This window comes from Heloderma suspectum, chromosome 3, assembly GCF_057233095.1.
Source record: "Heloderma suspectum isolate Gila_16-S chromosome 3, 16-S_ref, whole genome shotgun sequence".
In the NCBI taxonomy this organism is placed as follows: Eukaryota; Metazoa; Chordata; class Lepidosauria; order Squamata; family Helodermatidae; genus Heloderma; species Heloderma suspectum.
In genome coordinates, this window is record NC_139460.1 from 93,392,405 (window position 1) to 93,412,403 (window position 19,999).

General features: G+C 43.2%; 1 protein-coding gene across 4 annotated transcripts in view; it reads right to left on the reverse strand.

The window, feature by feature from the left end:
• DNMT3L (DNA methyltransferase 3 like) overlaps nt 1-19,999 on the reverse strand; it is a 39,077-nt gene that overhangs the window by 11,180 nt on the left and 7,898 nt on the right. For all 4 annotated transcript variants that reach the window (XM_084843884.1, XM_084843883.1, XM_084843885.1 and 1 more), the window contains 6 exons: nt 17,788-17,867; nt 13,623-13,735; nt 11,192-11,363; nt 7,710-7,794; nt 6,304-6,392; nt 4,057-4,132 (listed from right to left, as the gene is read on the reverse strand). In XM_084843884.1, the coding sequence (XP_084700010.1) occupies nt 4,057-4,132; nt 6,304-6,392; nt 7,710-7,794; nt 11,192-11,363; nt 13,623-13,735; nt 17,788-17,867 (615 nt within the window). The remainder of the gene's footprint in view (nt 1-4,056; nt 4,133-6,303; nt 6,393-7,709; nt 7,795-11,191; nt 11,364-13,622; nt 13,736-17,787; nt 17,868-19,999) is intronic.

Here is a 19,999-nt window from a genome sequence, read left to right on the forward strand (position 1 = left end):
GAACCACTTTGTCCAAAACTTTTCTTAATTCATTTCCAATGGTTTGCGCGACTAGTGCTTCACGATGTAAAAAGCAATGAGTAATTATAATATTTTCATTATTCTTCTTTGCTAAAGCTATAAAACCTTTTGTTGAACCAACCATTGAGGGTACACCATCTGTGCATATTCCTACACAATTTAACCATTGCAAATTATTTTCCTTCATGAAGCAATCAAAAGTTTTAAATATATCTTCACCTCTAGTTCTCATTGGAAGTTCTAGACAACACAAGAATTGCTCAATAATTCTGTCAGTATGAATGAAACGTATAAAAACCAATAATTGTGCTAACCCACCGACATCTGTTGCTTCATCTAATTGCAATGTAAAGATTATATGATAGTCTTGAAAAATATTCTTCATTTGCTGCTTAATGTCATCAGACATGTCTTGAATACGTCTTCCGATCATGTTATCTGCCAAAGGGATTTTATTAACTTCTATCTCAAATTCGGGCCCATTCTTCAAACAATAGCACGGCAAGATTCCTTTATGGTGGTTTCGGCAATAGTGTGTGGGTCCTTGTTTTTTGGCAATTATTTGAGCAACCAAGTAACTTGCCTTTTGAGCTTTCTCTGATGTCTTCATTCTCTTTGTGAATGATGCAGACTGCTTCTTTATAGATTTTGAAAGCTCAATAAAGTATTCTACTGGTTTTTCTGACAAATGACAGTGTTTTGAGGTAAAATGACACTTTAATTTATTTGGTACCATATTTTCATTTGCAAGTATATCCCCACAAACTAAACACTGGGGACAAGGATTGTTTTCATTAACAAAAAATGTGAACCCCGGTTTCATATAATCTTTACTGTATAAACGAGGCTTGGAAATTGTTCCTTTACACTTCTTATGTACTAATACAGACCGTTCAACAGTTGATTCTTGCGTAGTTTCCTCTATAGCGGCTACATTTTGTTCATTGCAAACGTCATCTTCACCAGCTTTCTTTTTCTTAATTAGAAACGTATCCATTTTATGGGTAATTCAACTGCAATTTAATGAATAAATTTATGCAAATTTATTTCTAGGTTTCAGCATTAACTAAATATGAAAATAACAGGACTGTTTTTAGCGCTTATGTTTCTCTGTTTTTTCTTATGAAAATAACAGCACCTGCGCTCCACTCCAACCGTGATAAAGTGAGATAAAGATAGGAATCAGGACCAGGAGAAAATGTGAAAAATAAACAAAATTAACTAAAGTATTTACAATATATATTAGGACACATAGGTTCAGGTAGGAGCTCAGCTGCAAAAACACATGAAGTAGAGAAGTAAAAGTCCAACAAAAATGCTGTAAATATATATGTCTCACTACATGGCTATACTGCTGTAAATACTGCTGGTCCAGAGTCCAGTTCCAGCATCTCTGGTGGTACACTGCCAGTGGGTGGTTAATCCACGATTACAGCAGAGTAAAAATAAAAATAAATGGCAGAAATCAAATAATAAGTGCCACGTGGTGGGTGGCTTGCTGTTTGCCACATTGGGTTTGGGAGGGTGGCCTCCCTTCAGCCAGCAGCAGGTGGGCTGACTGGGTGACAGCCTGCAGCTGCGCTCGCCCGGGTGCTTGGGAGCACGCTGATTCCGAGGCTTCTGGCCTCCACTGAGCTCCGTTCCGACTGGCCAAGATGGCGGACGGCCCGCTCGGTGCAGTCCCAGTCCCAGGCGGCGTTTCCACCTGCATGTTACTCTGGCCTGGCCGCAAGGCAGTGCAGTGCAGAAGTCCGTGAAGGGCATGCTCGAAACCACACAGGGCTGGTGGTCGCTGCCACTTCTCCGCACTGGCGTCGGCCGAGCTCTGCTCCCAGAGCAGCGCGTCCCTTCCCTTCTCTTCGCCTCACGCCTCTACCTTTCCAGGGAGTGCAGGCTCGAAGCGCCTCGCCTGCCCGGAGCAGCCCTCCCTTCTCTGGGGGCGCCCAGCGGGCTGTTGTTCTCCCTCGCCGCCCTGCAGCCGCACCAAGGACGAGGGGAAGCCTCTTGCCCGAGCTGATTGCAAATTGCTCAACTAATCGCTCCGCTAACTTCGAATTCTCCACACTCCTTGTGCAGCCAGCGTTACCACACTCCTCGCTGTACCACTCCAACACCGCCAATCATGTGCGTCCTACGTCAAGACGCCACAAGATCCTAAAGAAGCTGATGTTAAAGCACCTAAGCCTTGGCTGCTAAGCCTTAGTAGCTAAGCTGCTTTAACATTAGCTGCTTTAGGAAGTTCCGGGGGAGGGGCCAAGGGAAGCAAACGCAAGTAAGGGAGCTCCGCGGTGCCCTTCCGCACTATTTTCTGTATTTCGCGTGACACACCTACACACTGCTGCCAACACACTAATGTGTCGTGGCACACAGTTTGGAAAGCTCTGAACTAGGGTATTGCGAGAATGAATGTAATATGAACTGTCTCTCCCTAAGGCTGTAAGCCTAAGCAGATCTACACAGATGTAAATTTCACTTAAATCAATGAGACATGTCCTCCAAGTAAATGTGTTTATGAGTAGGATATCAAAAGCATTTATTAAACACTTTTGATATCCTACTCATAAACACATTTACTTGGAGGACATGTCTCATTGGTAACAACAGTTACCAGTTTTTTGCTGGTGCTATTCTGTAATGAGCATACATAAGTAGTGGAAAAGGGTAGATCCTGTCAAACTGCTAAACCCCACCCCTTTTCCAATATGGCAGACAATTTACAGCCCAGAAATCCTACCCCCTCCTGGATGCCCTTCCCTTCCAAGATAGCAGATGATTTATGGCCTTGACGTCACTGGAACTCGTACCCCACTAAGATGTTCTGCTTCATGGAAGGGATCAGAGGAGTGAGGTCATGTGATCCCACAACAAACCCACCATATCACAACAGACCAAAAGGAAGAGGATGGGGGCATGACCATACAGGGTCACATCTCCTTGCTGAACCAATCCAGGAAGGGGTTGGAAATGGCCGACATGTGTCTCAGGACTCTAAATCCTCTTCCCATTGGTCTTTTGTGATATGGTGGGTTTGTAGCAAGGTCACCTGACCCCACTCATCTGACCCCTCCCAAAAGGGCTGCTGCCAGCCAGTGTCAACATTTCTGGGCCAGATGGACCAACGGTCTGAGGCAAATAAGGCAGCTTCCTATGTTCCTATGAGATTCACAAGGCAGGACAGAGACAGCTTCGCCACTCCAGCTATTTGGCTATAGCATCTGGTAATCAGAGATACATTGCTTCTGTAATATATAGAATGCTGCAGATTAGATTTTACAATGACATTAAAATATAAGAACAAATGTATGACTCTGCAATAATGTCCCGCCTTCAAAGATTGATTCCAAGCTAGGGCAGAGATCAAGCCATGAAAGGTCTGAGGAATGTACTCTTATTTCTCTTATGCAGCCACTGAGAGTGACTGTCAGGGGCTGGACCCTTAATTAGAGTGGGGCAATTCACTCAGTGTTCACTTAGAGATCAGTATGGATTTCCTGCTAACCATTTGGCTAAGGAGCTGTCTGTCTGTTATGGCGGGAATGGCAGTGACAGCTGTTGCTTTCTGTATTTGGGCTGTGGGGAGAGTTGAACTTCTGTCTTCTGGAAGCCCTGTGGCTCTACCCCTCCTAATTCATCTGCCATAGAAGTCTGGGCTATGTAAGACACTATCAGCAATTCCTGGTTGCCTTGTGCAGTGTGTGTGTGTGTGTGCCTGGGTGTGGGAGGGAAGGAAGTGGATGGGGTTAGGTCACTGGATCATTTGGCAATTGATTGGTGCTTTCAGTGCATGTCTGATGTGGCAATGTCATCAGTGAGCATGATTGTAATTGGTGTGTGGTAACAGTGTAGGAGTGGCTGTCTTGTTGCTACATTATCTCTTGCTTCTATTGATATTATTTTGCTTTCTAAGTGTTGCTAGGGGGCACTGAGGTGATGATACACTGGCATTTCAAGCCTATTGTAACTCATGTAGGACCAAACAGAGCCACAGAAATTATTAATAATACCATCAGTTTCATATATGTTTGCATATCTTACCAGATGGATGTTTATAGGACTTTGCGACTGGAGGAGTTGAACCAAAAATGAAATCATAAGGCCCCCATTCTTCTATCTAATCAGTAAAACAAAACAGCTTCAGAAGTTTGGGGGGGGGGGAGGAGAGCCTTTCATATTTTAATTGTACACTAGTTCCTTTAAATGTAGAGAATACTTTAGAAATGCATCAGTTTGCTTTAGTGATATTCAGATGAGCTTGGCTAGGAAACGATGGATAGGAAAATTAGTATCACTAGACTTGACCTTGCTGACTAGACTATAACTCTGTTATTCATTGTTGTTGTTCAGTCGTTCAGTCGTGTCCGACTCTTCGTGACCTCATGGACCATAGCACGCCAGGCCTTCCTGTCCTGTGCTCTCTCCCGGAGTGTGCTCAAGTTCATATTCATTGCATCCGTGATGCTATCTAGCCATCTCATCCTCTGCCGTCCCCTTCTCCTTTTGCGTTCAGTCTTTCCCAGCATCAGGGTCTTTTCCAGAGAGTTTTCTCTTCGCATTAGGTGGCCAAAATATTGGAGCTTCAGCTTCAGTATCTGTCCTTCCAATGAGCACTCAGGGTTGATTTCCTTTAGGATTGACTGATTTGACCTCCTTGCAGTCCAGGGGACTCGTAAGAGTCTTCTCCAGCACCACAGTTCGAAAGCATCAATTCTTCGGCGCTCAGCCTTCCTTATAGTCCAGCTCTCACAGCCATACATTACTACTGGGAAAACCAAAGCTTTGATTAGACGGACCTTTGTCGGCAAGGTGATGTCTCTGCTTCTTCCTATGCTGTCTAGGTTTGCCATAGCTTTCCTCCCAAGGAGCAAGCGTCTTTTAATTTCATGGCTACAGTCACCATCTGTGGTGATCTTGGAGCCCAAGAAAGTAAAATCTGTCACTGCTTCCATTTCTTCCCCTTCTATATGCCAGGAAGTGATGGGGCCAGATGCCATGATCTTAGTTTTTTTAATGTTGAGTTTCAAACCAGCTTTTGCACTCTCCTCTTTCACCCTCAACAAGAGGCTCTTTAGATCCTCTTCGCTTTCTGCCATTAGGGTGGTATCGTCTGCATATCGGAGGTTGTTGATAATTCTCCCAGCAATCTTAATTCCGACCTCTGATTCATCCAACCCAGCATTTCTCATGATGTACTCTGCATATAAGTTAAATAAGCAGGGTGACAATATGCAGCCTTGTCGTACTCCTTTCCCAATTTTGAACCACTCGGTTGTTCCATGTCTGGTTTTTACTGTTGCTTCTTGACCCTCGTACAGGTTTCTCAGGAGACAGGTAAGGTGGTCTGGTACTCCCATCACTTTAAGAATTTGCCACAGTTTGTTGTGATCCACACAATCAAAGGCTTTAGCGTAGTCAATGAAGCAGAAATAGACGTTTTTCTGGAATTCTCTTGCTTTCTCCATGATGCATACAACTCCTATTAAGGGCCCAATCCTATGTACGTTTTGACAGAAAAAGTCTTACAATTCCTATCATTCCCCAGCCAGCAATGCTGGGAGTTGTAGATTTTTTTTTCTGTCTAAGTATGCAAAGGATACTCACTGGAAAAGACCCTGATGCTGGGAAAGATTGAAGGCAAAAGGAGAAGGGGACGGCAGAGGATGAGATGGCTAGATAGCCTCACCGATGCAATGAATATGAATTTGAACACACTTGGGGAGAGAGCGGAGGACAGGAAGGCCTGGCGTGCTATGGTCCATGGGGTCACGAAGAGTCGGACATAACTTAACGACTAAACAACAAATGCAAAGGATGGCACCCTAAAATAAACTCTGTGCTAGATTGTGGCTATTGATCTAAGTGGTCATTTCAAATCCATTCAAAATCTGTTGCTAATTGAATTAATTAAACAGTCAATGTCTTTATACAATAGTTTCAATCCAGCCAAGAATTAGATGTGCTTAAATCCATTGAAATAAATGGACTTAAGCACATTTGATTCTCTGTTCAGTTGTAGACAGCATTTAGCAATCTTTCCCTCCCCTCCCCTCCCCTTCCACCCCCCGTCTTGTCAAAGCTTAAGGGTCAAGTCTCTTCTTTCTCTGAGTTTAATATAATGATCAGTTTGTAACAACTTTGCAGTCCCTTCTGGATTTTCAACTGCCATTTGGTGACTCAGCAAATCTGATTTTCTTTCAGTTACACACTATCAATACATTAGGAGCAGAAAGAATATTAATATAACATAATGAGAAATATGAATTGTACAAAGACAACTTTACTTACATGTATCCGTGTTACATCTGTGACATCATCCAAAAACTTCAGTCTACCATTGCCCATGCTTTCCCCAAGAAACCCCAAACTTTTCAGTTCTGGAGAACAGGCATGAGAAACACAGAATTGCATTAATACCAGACAGTACTGAGCAATATTTGAAATGATGTATGTGTGTCCTTATTGATGAGACATTGAATATATGCATGTACCATAGGTATGGACAATTCTCTCAATGCATGGATGTAAACAGTGGGGTCTGACAGGGATTTGTATTGGGACCATACTTTCCAACTTGTTCATAAATGATCTGGAATTAGGAGTGATCAGTGAAGTGGCCAAGTTTGCTGATGACACCGATTTATTTAGGGTGGTAAAAGAAAAGGGATTGAGAAGAGCTCCAAAATGGTTTCTCCAAACTGGAAGAATGGGCATAAATATAGCAAATGCAGTTCAATATAGGTAAATGTAAGGTGATGCATGTTGGGGCAAAAATCCCCATTTCACATATGCACTGACGGTATCTGAGCTAGCAGTGACTGACCAAGAAAGAGATTTTTGTGTTGTTGTGGGCAAATGAAAATGTCAACCCAGTGTGCAGCTGCTGTGAAAAAGGCAAATTCTATGTTAGGCATAATTAGGAATCGGAAATAAAACTGCCAATATCATACCACCCTTTTACAAATATATGGTATGACCACACTTGGAATACTGTGTACAGTTTTGGTCACCACACCAAATAAGGATATTGTAGATTGGGAAAAGTGCAGAAAAGGGCATCTAAAATGATAAAGGGGCTGGAACAACTCTTCTATGAGGAAAGGTTATGTCTGGAATTGTTTAGCTTGGAAAGAGAACAAGTCAGGGGAGACACGATAGGTGTACAAAATTATGCATGATGTGGATAGGAGACATTTTTCTCCCTCTGTCATAGCGGGGTCATCCCATGAAGCTGATTGGTAGGAGATTCTGGACAAATAAAAGGAAGTACTTCTTCATGCAGCGCATAGTTAAACTATGGAATTTGCTATCACAAGAGGTAGTGATGGCCACCAATTTGGATAGCTTTAAAAGGAGATTGGACACATTTCTAGAGGATAAGGCCATCAATGGCTACTAGTCCTGATGGCTTTATGCTACTTCCAGTATGCCTAGGTACACCCATTGCTGGGGAACTCGAGCAGGACAGTGCTGGTGCACTCATGTCCTGCTTGTGGGTTTTCCACAGGCAGCTGGTTGGCCACTGTGTGAACAGAATGCTGGACTAGATGGACCCTTGGTCTTATCCAGCACAGCTCTTATGTCTTTGCAGAGCAAATAGCTCCTGATGGTTCAGGCAAATATGCCAGGCCACAGACAAAAATATACCAGGAAAAAAATGTTTGCTTGCAAACCTGTATTTCCCACTTGCTTACCTTGTGTAATATCATCAAAAAGGGAGAGCACGTGGATTGATTTTCTCTCCCATGGGGACAACAGTGGATAGATCCAATCAGTGTTCTGACACAAACAGTAAAAAAAAAAAAATGTTTGCACAAGGTACTTAGCTTGTTTTATTCCCCAAATTATCCAATAACAATAATAATTACAAGCCGCCGCCTGGATTGTTTTTTTTAAAGTATCATGTGGTTTTAGTTATTACATATATTAACATGTGAATAATAAGAAAACTTTTAAAATTGTACTATTGATCCAAATCAAACTTTGAGGGCACCTTGTACATTAATATGAATATATTTTGTTTATGTGTATTTTATTAAAATATTTATAACTCACTTTGCCGGGTTATAAATATAAGCTGCCTTTACTCTATGAAACTCTTTCTGTAATTGATGCTCTATTGATGTAATTGATGCACACTTCCCCAAGCAACGGCCCTGATAACATGCAAATGTAGCTGTGACTAAATTGTCAGGGGATTTTTAATTTAATGCTTGGCTCAAGCCTCTTGGTTTCTATTGGAGCCACAATGTGTGGGAAGGGGAAGTTTAACCCTGAGGAAAATTGCCCCCACCCGCACTGCAATTAACGATAGGAAAAAAGTTCCCATTGGGATCAAAGATAGCTTTTTTTTCCTATTGTGAACTGAAGGGGGGGGGGTTATTTGGGATCGTTAACTGAGGAGGAAAAGATTAAACCTCCCCTCCCCATGCATTGCCCAACCAATGAAAATCACCCCCTCACACCTAGGATTTTTTTTTTTTTTAGTGACTGACAGGTCCACCTTCTAATCATAGGGCATGCTTTACCAGGAGTTCTCCAATCACTGTGTTTTGGGGGATGTGGGTAGGTTGTGCAAGTTTATGCTGCTCTGCAGGGGATAGTAGAAGCATCTTTAGGATTATAGCTGTTCTGGTAATACCTTTTGGTTACAGAAACAACTTTTGGTTGGCAACAGGGGATGGGGAGCAGTGGAGTGGGGGGCATAGAGGGGGTTTGCTTTTGTATTGGGGAAGTCAAACATTCAATAATTACTGTAATGTTTACAGTAAGGACCATCTCCAGCCAAAAGGGGATGCTGTTCTGTTTATTACTTAACTATGGTTCTTTGTCCTGTATCTTGTTGTTAGTCCTTCAGAGTTTTCTAGATGCCTCCTGAGGAGAGCTGTGTGCTGCTGAGTAGCTTGCAGTGAGCAAATAAAATGTATTCAATAAAGCAAGCATTACACTTTTTTAAAAAGTCGTTTTTGCAAATGACCATGTGCTTTTTTGTATCATGTCAGCAGAAAGAGTTTTGCTGCCGCCTACGGGAAATGGAGCCAATACGCAGGGGCCCTGCATCTGATGGACAGTGTCCACAAAAGCTTCTATCAAAATAAATTTGTTAGTCTTCAGTAGTGTAGCAGCAAATTCAGAAGTGCTGGGTTCCTTCATGATAGTCACAGCCAAGCCCCCTTCTAAGATTATACAACTTTGTAAGATTATACAATAAAAATTAGCTTTTTTCCAGTCATTTTGGAGTTCTGTTGAGTGATGAATGCAGGATGAGGGCATGTCATTCTGAGATTCAGCACAAAGAAGGCAATAATAGCTTCCAGAAGTTCCAGCTGATCACCCACAGTACCAGAAACACATCTTGTTATATTCTCCCTAGAGCAGCAGTCTGGATTGTTGATCACTGTTTCGGTTTCTTTCAACATTCTGTGGCCTCTGTGACCACTGACTTCATAAGGTTTTTTTTCTTCTTCATGAGTCCAGAATCTATAGTTCAGTCATCTCTTATGGTGTTTTAGTAGGATCCAGACTTAGTCATCCTTAGAGTAGACTCACTGAAATCAGAGGACCTTAAGATAGTCATAAGTTGTGACTGACTTTTCCCACTGATTTCAGTGAGTCTACTCTAAGCAAGACTAAGTCTGGATCCAACCCTTTATGTGGCCTTCTGAGCAATGTCTCAGCCTCAGGGAAATCACAATACACAAAAGCACTCATCTGGACCCACATTCTCTTGTTTGAGAAACAACAACTACTGCCACTGCTAATGATGATATCCTCAAAACCACACAGCAAGGGCCAGCTCAAGGCCATGATGGGCCCCAGAGTAGCTGTCCCTAGTGAGCCTCCTACTCTGCCCCCAGTACTGAACTCACACACACACAACACACACACAGTCAACAATGTGCAATAATAATGCAAAAACATTTCTCACTACATACTTAAGTGGAAATCATCTTCTATGCTTTCCTGGCAGCAAAAGATTTATATCTCTCCCATGGTGGAAAACTCAAATACAAACACAAACTTCTCCTTTTACAAAATACAGTGCACAGACACAGAAAACATAAACACACATTGATGCGCTCTCTCTCTCTCTCTCTCTCACACACACACACACACTCAAGAAAGAGACATAAACTGACTCACTGCCTCTTTCAGATGCAACAGCCAAACAGGCTGTTTTGTTATTATAAAAAAATCAACTGTCAGGAATCCATGAGTGTTTATACCCCACAACTTCTAGGGCCTACAGCTGCCTTTTTTTTTTTAATGTAACCTCAAGACCATGTACTGTGCAGTGGCACAACACAGACTCCACCTTCCCCAGTTTCCCTCCCACTAAGCACACAGGGAAAAGCAGAAGGAAAAACACAGAAAGGCTGCAGGAGCTTTCTTAGACACAGCCTCCTCCTCCTCCTCTCTCTCCCTGCCCCTTTCTTCCTCCTCTGGAGCTTTTGTTTTTCAGGAGCTTTTGTTTTTCTTCCCAGCTCTCTATTTCCACAAGGAGGGGGCCAGGAGAGAAAGGCAGGATCAAGAGGAGGGGAAGGAAGGGAATGGAGAAGGGGAGTGTATAAAGTTCTGCGCACTCTCCATGCAGACAGCCAAGACGAAGGAGGGAAACATACCACCCAAGCCCCCAACTTCCTTTCCCCTTCCCACAGCCAGTATGGCTCCCTCACCTTGTAGCCTTCTGCTAACTGGGCGCCCACAGCCGCAGGGAGCTGCTCTGGCTGTCCTAGCCAGCAGCAGCAGCGCCTGCTCAAAACAGCACCTGCTCTTCTAGCCGCCTGCCCCACAGAGGTAGGCTGGGAGCTGGAGGGACCTGGCTGAGACCCGGCTCCAAAACAAGTATTGGGTTTTTGTCCCGGTGAGACCCCACCCCACTGCACCCCTGTTAGTCTTTAAGGTGCCACAAGATCCTTTGCCACTTTCACATATTTTAAGTTTGTTCTGGTTAGTTTCTTCATAGCTCTTTTATCTTAGCTAGCAGCAGAACTGAGGGAAGAGATTGTGCCCTTTTTGTCTGAGTAGCACCCTTGTCAGAAATCAAGAGGTTTGGGGATCATCCAGAATCTTATACTGTACAGTACGTCCTGTAGAAAATGTGCCCAGCTAATGCAAGGATAAGCAACCCTTTGAATTTTTTACATTTGTAACAGTCAACTGAACTTTCCCTTACAGACTCTTGATCATAGAAATACTTCAGTTCTGCACGCCATGCTGTCTTCCTCTTTAGTAATCCATACACATCCCATGGCACACACATGAAGCATATCCAGGGATTTGTTTCTTTGATTTCCTCTGAACTCCCAGGATGCACAAGGGTATCCACACATTCTTCACAAAAACACCTAAATAAATTAAAAAGGAGATTCTCTGAAGGCATGAACCACTATTTTCTTTCCAAAACATTCACCTTAGATGCAAATAAGGTCCCTGCCATTTCACAGAGGACCAGGACCAGGCCCTTGCTGAGCTGCGGATATTATGCAAAAGGAGTGGGTGGAAACCTCTCTACTGTAACACTCAAAATAGGAAGCCATGTGTTTGAAAGATGCATGTGCTCCTGATGTGGGAAAAGCTCCCACATTTCACTGCAAGGGAAATAGTCTCTGTGTTCCTATTCTGACATTATACCAGAAGTGCAAAAGAGGAAGCATGATGGGTTGCACTCTCACTTCCCTGTAGTGCCTGAATACGCCCTTCCTAAGGACCCAAATCAGGCAAAACTGAATTTAATTAAAAGGATATGTGAGCTCGTGTCCAAAACTTGGTGTACAGTGAGATGGACAACAGGCTATCTGAGTTGCTGTATGATCCTATTAACTACCGACTCCACCCTTGGCTCATAGTGATTCCTGAAATCGGGTAGTATGGCCTCACATCTCATTCCTTTGCAGAGGCACTGGAACACAGTCCAACCCCAAGGGCTGTAGCAGCAGCAGTAAGTAACCCCACGTATGTGGGCTGGCTCAGTTCTAATGCACACAGAGAGCAGAAAATATCTGGTCTGGAAATTACACTTGCGTAAAGATCTCATGGGCAAGCACAGCAAACTTGGATCTCTTGTACAATCTGCTGGTACAATCTTACACCTGGAAATTTTTATTTCAGGGATTTAAAGATTTTTTAAAATAATAACCTTGTAAAACATTATATATAAAGAAAGAGAAGTAGTAAAACACACATTATGAATGAAAAACCCATAATGAACCCATAACTCATAAGGGGAAAAAATGATACTTACCATATACAAACAAGAGAGAGAGAAAGAGAGAGCGGGGGCGGGGGGAGTGACTGACCAGGTTGCAAGATCTCAGAGCGGGAAATAAGCCACGGTGGCTTATCCCCCCCTTCTTACATGCTGGTCGCATGCTGTGGGAATTAGCATAATTACCCTTGGCAGTGCAGCTTATTGTGTCATGTGAACCTGGCAGGGGTGGCTTGTTGCCATGGGTAACAAGCCACCCAGAACCCTACAACAGACCATGATACAGCTAAATGTGTGAGAGGAGCATCGTGATGCATATTGCCCCTGGCACATGACCAGAGTGTGTGGGGTGTGGGATAAGCCAACATGGCTTATTTCCCCCTCCGTGATCATGCGAACGGGCCCAGCGAGTGTAAGGGTGATTCCAGACAGAGGTCTCCTAGCACTAACAATCAAGAAGGTGTTGTCCAGAATTCCGTCTTTTTCTCCTTAGCAGATTTTATGTGGTAAGGAAAGAGACAGAAGAGGCCATGTTTCAACAGATCTATTGTGCAGTCTCTTTGAGTGGCTTCTTGAAAAATAAGTCAATTCTATTTGTATATATCAGGGGCTTTTAAATGGCAAAGCCTAAGGAGTTGCTTTAGGGCATTTCTACATGAGGCTTTTATCCTGAACCTTTACTGGGGCTTTTGCTTCTGCATTCTTTGCAGGATTAAGATCAGCTGTACTCATGCTTTTTTTCTGGGGTTTTTCTTTCTCTGACTTTCTATATGTTTCACTGTACAGCCATTAGATGGTGTTTGTGCCACTACAGCTAAAGCAATCCACCTTTGGGACTGTGCCATCGCCTTTCCTCATCCGCAGAATTGCGCAATTACACACTATAAATATAACTCCATTCAGGCAAATACTGCACTTTCCTCAGTCTCAGCCCCCCCCCCCCCCCAGAATAGTCGTAAAACATGGAAGAGGCCCTGAAGGATGACGACGTCCTGGAAAGGACTCGCAAACTACCATGAGTGAGCTATCACAAGCACACAGTAAAAGCCCAGTGTAGAAAGGCTCTTAGTATTTGTGCCACTACAGCTAAAGCAATCCTCCTTTGGGACTGTGCCATCGCCTTTCCTCATCCACAGAATTTCACCAGGAGTAAAAGTCCCTCGTATAATCATCTTCCACTTGAAACCGCCCCCCCATGTTTTCAATGGATTCTCCCATCTCTTTTCTTGCTGCAGAAAATCCGTTAAGGAAAAACAAAAGACGACAAGATTGCTGCACAAAGCCTTCTGATAGGAAGCACTAAGCCCCCTCTGTCTGGAAGCACCCAAAGACACCTTTCCCCACCTTCAAACTTGGTAGCCCCTGGAAGATTTAGTTGTGGCTTTTGGATATCAGTCACCTGTGACATCTGGGGTTGTCACACATCATTAGAGATTGGCCCCAGCAGCAGATTGTACAGTCAGCCTGGGAACCATCATCGTCACAGAGGAAGAATCTCTCCAAAAACTTTTCCTTAAAAAAAAAATCCACATACAGAGAGGGACGGAGAGAGAGGAGAGAACTGTCGTTAGTTCATAATAATATTTAGCAGTTCAAGTATTCAGAGAGCCCATTCCATACAGTAGCTCAGTGATTCTTAAAACAGCCCTCTAAAGTAGGCTAGTATTCTTATTATCTGCATATTCTAGATGGTGTGTGTATGCTACTGAACCAGAAACTTTCAGCATCTCTCAGGCAGGTGCATTTTTGCTTTAGTAAGCAGGGCTGATGGACAATACAGCATTGGCTTTTTCAGGCATTCTAATTATCATAGAATCATAGAATCATAGAATAGTAGGGTTGGAAGGGGCCTACAAGGCCATCGAGTCCAACCCCCTGCTCAATGCAGGAATCCAAGTCAGAGCATCCTTGACAGATGGCTGGCCAGCCTCGTCTTGAACGCCTCCAGTGTGGGAGAGCCCACCACCTCCCTAGGTAATTGGTTCCGTTGTCGTATTGCTCTAGCAGTCAGGACGTTTTTCCTGATGTTCAGCTGCAATCTGGCTTCCTGTAACTTGAGCCCATTATTCTGTGTTCTGCACTCTGGGATGATCGAGAAGAGATCCTGGCCTTCCTCTCTGTGACAACCTTTCAAGTACTTGAAGAGCGCTATCTTATCTCCCCTCAGTCTTCTCTTCTCAAGGATAAACATGCCCTGTTCTTTCAGTCTCTCTTCATAGGGCTTTGTTTCCAGTCCCCTGATCATCTTCGTTGCCCTCCTCTGAACCCTCTCCAGTTTGTCTGCATCCTTCTTAAAGTGTGGTGCCCAGAACTGGACACAGTACTCCAGATGAGGCCTAACCAGTGCTGAGTAGAGGGGAACTAGTACTTCTTGGGATTTGGAAGCTATGCTTCTATGAATGCAGCCCAAAAGAGCATTTGCCTTTTTTGCAGCCACATCACATGGTTGCCTCATATTCAGCTTGTGATCGACAACAATTCCAAGATCCTTCTCGCTTGTAGTGTTGTTGAGCCACGTATCCCCCATCTTGTAACTGTGCCTTTGGTTTCTTTTTCCTAGGTGCAGAACTTGGCATTTATCCCTATTAAAGGTCATTCTGTTGTTTTCTGCCCAGCGCTCCAGTCTATCCAGATCACTTTGAATTTTGTTTCTGTCTTCCAAAGTATTAGCTATCCCGCCCAATTTGGTGTCATCTGCAAATTTGATCAGCATTCCCTGCACCTCTTCCTTCAAGTCATTAATAACAATGTTGAAGAGCACTGGGCCCAGGACTGAGCCCTGCAGTACCCCACTTGTTACCTCTCCCCAGTTTGAGAAGGTCCCATTGATACGCACTCTTTGAGTCCGATTCTATAGCCAACCGTGGATCCACCGGATCGTTGTTTCATCTAGCCCACTTTGAGCTAGTTTGCTCATCAGGAGATCATGGGGCACTTTGTCGAACGCTTTGCTGAAATCGAGGTGTATGACGTCTACAGCATTCCCACGGTCCACAAAGGAAGTTACTTGATCAAAAAATGAGATCAGATTAATCTGGCAGGACTTGTTTTTGACAAATCCATGTTGGCTTCGAGTAATCACTGCATTGTTTTCAAGGTGCTTCCAGATGGATTGCTTTATCATCTGCTCCAGAATTTTCCCTGGGATTGATGTCAGACTGACTGGTCTGTAGTTCCCAGGTTCCTGCTTTTTACCCTTTTTGAAGATAGGGACATTAGCCCTCCTCCAGTCATCTGGCACTTCCCCCGTCCTCCATGATTTCTCAAAGAGAACAGACAGCGGCTCCGAGAGTTCTTCTGCCAGTTCCTTTATTACTCTAGGATGCAGTTCATCTGGCCCTGGAGATCTGAACTCATTCAAATTAATTAGGTGTTCCTTGACCATATGCCTATCGATCTCAAGCTGCAATCCTGCCCTTTCAGCCTGTACTTTGCCTTTGCCAGGGGGGGTCATAGACCTTCTTTTGGGAGAAGGCTTAGCCAAAGTAGGAATTGAGCACCTCTGCCTTTTCTTTGTCATCTGTTATCGTTTTGCCATCCTTATTTAACAGCTGAACAACCGTTTCTTTCCTCTGCCTTTTACTATGCACGTAGCTGAAGAAAGCCTTTTTGTTGTTTTTAGCATCCCTCGCTACCCTCAGCTCATTCTCAGCTTTAGCCTTCCTGACACTATCCCTGCAATTCTGTGCTACCTGCTTGTACTCTTCCATTGTTACTTGGCCTTCTTTCCACTTCCTATATGTGTCCTTTTTTGTTTTTAGGTCATCCCTATGCTTTATGTGAAGCCACATTGGCTTCTTCTGTTGTCTTCCACCTTTTCTTCTTGTTGGAATTGTTTGTAATTGTGCCCTGAGAATTTCCTTTTTTAAAAGCTCCCACCCATCTTGGACTCCTTTTCTCGTCAGCGTCACTTGCCATGGGACCTAACTGATCATTGTTCTGAGTTTACTAAAATCAGCTTTCCTAAAATCCAGGGTACGTGTTTGGCTACACTCGGCTTTTGCTTCCCTTAGAACCAAGAACTCAAGTACAACATGGTTGCTTTCCCCCAGAGTTCCTGTAACTGCTACTTTATCCTATAAGTCATCTCTGTTGGTTAGGATCAAGTCAAGGATAGCCGATGCTCTAGTTCCTTCCTCTACTTTCTGTATGAGGAAATTATCCGCCACACAAGTCAGGAATTTCCTGGAGGGGCCATGTTTTGCAGAATTTGTCTCCCAACAAATATCGGGGAAATTGATGTCCCCCATTATTACTACATCATGCTTCCTTAAAACATTGGCTATTTGCTTTTCAAAAGTTTCATCCTCGTCTTCTCTTTGATTGGGTGGCCGGTAGTAGACTCTGACCACCAGGTTCCTTTTATTCTTTGCTCCATTTATTTTGATCCAGATGCTCTCACTGGGGCTACCAAGCTCATCCTCCTGTATTTCTGTGCAGAGATATGTATTTTTCACATACATATCTCTGCACATATCAGCTGCATAATCTTTTCTTTAAAAAATGGGAACTCCTGTTTGGTTTCAGATATTTGTGGACTGAAATGTTTTGATTTTGTTTATGCTTGCATTTCACTTAATGGTTTGTAATGTTTGAAAAATATTGAAATAAAGAGGTTTTTTTTTTAGTTTTTTTTTAAAGATAACTCCGCTGCTGATTATGATATTTTGCTCTTGGTGGGTCTTATATGTGCCCTCCAGTTTCTCAGAATAGGAAGTTGACAGCAGATCTGACCTAGAACAAATAGACCATGAATGGTGAACACCACCAAAGTGAAATATTGTTTCTATTAGTATTACTACAACTGACCTTGCAAAGTTTAAAATCCTTGGCTTGGGTACTTTTAATATGAGCCAGGTCTTTGGAACATGTGAAATACAATGAAGCAGGGAGTGGTTTTCTGTGCTTTTTTACCATTACGTTAAGGAAGATCCAGGTCCAACACATCTCTGGTTAAGTGAAAAGCTTGCAGATTGGAGGGCATGACTTTGGGCTTGAAGTCTGATGCTTCATAGCATGCATACAGAAGTCCATAATTGGAGCCTGCATTTTGTTCAGATGTACCTTCTTCTCTCCCAGATCAAATGCAGGGGGGAAACAGTTCTGCCTGGTTGTGACAGAAGCCAGCTATGCGCAGTGCTGACTGGTTGACATCAGTAATATCACTAACTCTTTTCCCCTCAAGTTTTACACAGAGTAGTTTTTCAGCATTTAAAACATTGTTTTGTTCTGTTTGATTTTTTTAAAAAGGGAATGCATGTATATTTAGTTGAATAAATGTACATGTACTGCTTGAAACTGTTTTTAAGGGTGGGCAGCCCACCTGAAGCACGCAGGAGCAAAGCACCTGTGGACTGAATTAGTACTTGAATCAGTAGTGTGTATGAAATATCATTAGGGGACTTCCATGTAGACTTCAGTACTGGCACCAGTCTCTTTTTCTTGAACATAGAGGTTATGAACTGATCACAAATAGGGAAGGTGCTCAAAAATACGGATGGAAGAACATGGAGCTCGACACAGAAGATTTGAAGCTGATGAAATAATCCCTGTCACCTACTCACTGTGCATGGAGCACATATTCCGCCATGAAATAAAGGGTGCTGAGTGTGAATCTCAAGTCCTCCACAGCATATGCAGATTTCTACAAAGCACAAAAGAATGTGATCGTACACAGTGTTTGCCTTTTAGAATCTATTGCCACAGATTTCCTGATTTTTTAATTTTAAAACATCTGCTTTATTAGTTGTCCAAATATTAAACAATACAATGTGTACTATTAAAATAGATCAGATGTATAAGAAAACATTAATCATCACTATAGGTTTCTCTATACTTTCAGTTAAATCAGACGTAATATTTTCTTGTCACCCTGATCATACAAGAGTAAAAAAACACTGGCCATGGAGAAGGGCTTATAAGGCTTACATATGCAAAAACATTTCAAGAATGGTGTAAAATTTCCCACCCTCAAGGAGAACTCCTTTTCCTTGCCTAATAAATGGCATTTTTCTTATGAGGCAAGAACACTCTTTGCCATGGTCCATGCCTGCTCTTCTCATTTTCTCTTTCTGTAGGCCAGGTCTTTAAATGATAATCACAGACCTTTGTGCACAAACAGTGAGTCAAACCATTGGTCTTTCCCAACCTCACATTCTCCAGAATGTGCTAGACTACAACTCCCACAATCCCGCACCAGAGTGGCCAATGGGGATGATGGGGGTTGTAGTTCAACACATCTGGAGGGTACCAGGTTGGAAGACTGCAGGAGATACAGGGCTAAGGGTCCATGGTGACAAACAACTATCAAATTCTATGATAAACAACTATTTTACTTTGGGTTCTACAATTTGAATTTTGAAGTGGTAAACTAGACACGGAATGCGCACAGATCATGTGCAATCTTCCCTCCACAGTAATTGCCTTGAAACTGGCAGACAATCTGTCTGTCTACACACAGCTTTTAATGCTTTGGAAACAGAAATAGTAATAGTAATAATAATAACAACAATAATAGTGATTCTTAAAAGTTTGCCATCATTTTAACCAAAAAATTCATTGCAATTGAATTGACATAATGTGATTCAACAAAAGAACTTTAGGATCCTCCTCCCTGCAATGCACTGTGATACCGTTGTCCCGGTCTAGAGATCTCTGTGCACAGCAGGGGTCGGCGTGCATGGGTCCATGTCCTTCCTTGTTGCCCAAAAGTGGCTGGTGCTTTTATCTTTGATGTGGGATGGGGTGAGAGGGAGAAGAAGTGGGCAAGCTCAGAATATTTAATGCCTGCACACCACCGACATACAGGTGATTGGTGCTCTCTGAAACCTTATAGCAGTGATTGTTTGGTGCTTTGCACATGGTTCAAATCCATCACAGCCTTGATTGCTATAAGTGGAAATCCAAGCAAGGGATCTTTTGCACACATGTCCTGATCTAGCAAGCAGATCTGTGAATGAAAGCTTGCTTCCAGACATGAACTGCTACTGCTGTTTTGGACGGATGGATCAGTAGCCATTGGGTTGCATGCTTCAATACAACAACAGTAATAAGAACAATAACAATATAACAATAACCATAATAATTAGAGCTATCACTTGATTAAGTAAATTTTAGTTGAACAGCCATATCACTTTAAGGCGCAATCCTATGAGGATGGGCGGCCGCCTTCAAACTCGGAGGCGTCCGCCTATCCAATGCAGGGGAGGAGAAGCACAGAGGGATCATTCCCTCCGCACTTCTCCTGCCCTGCATTTGTGGCTAGACAGCGGCTGTCTAACTGCGGGAAGGCAGAATGGGGGAGGAGGCTACCAGACGACACATAGGATGCGTCGTACCGGCATTTCCACCTTCCCCGCCCCAGAATGCCCTGTTTCGGCCGCTCCACACTCCTCTTCCGAGTGCAGAGCCATTCCACGCTGCCTGCAAGGCAGTGTGGAAGGGTGGGAAGGTTGGTTCTCCAGGAACCGACCTTGGAGCATCGGTGCCTGGAAAACCACATATCCTATGGCTGCCTTGCTGCTGACTAGCGGCCATAGGATTGCTCCCTTAATTTATTATCAATCTACATGTCTGGATGTGAACAAGAACACTAATTCTGAAAAATAAATGACATATTTGCTTTGTTTTTAGATAGGAACACATCATCTTAAAAGAGACACTCCCTCCTGAGCCAAAGAGACAGGGGGATGTTTTTTCTGTGATGGTGCTTGCTCCTCATAATTTGTGTACATATTTGCATTAAAAATATGTTTGTTTGTTTTTAAAAACTTAATT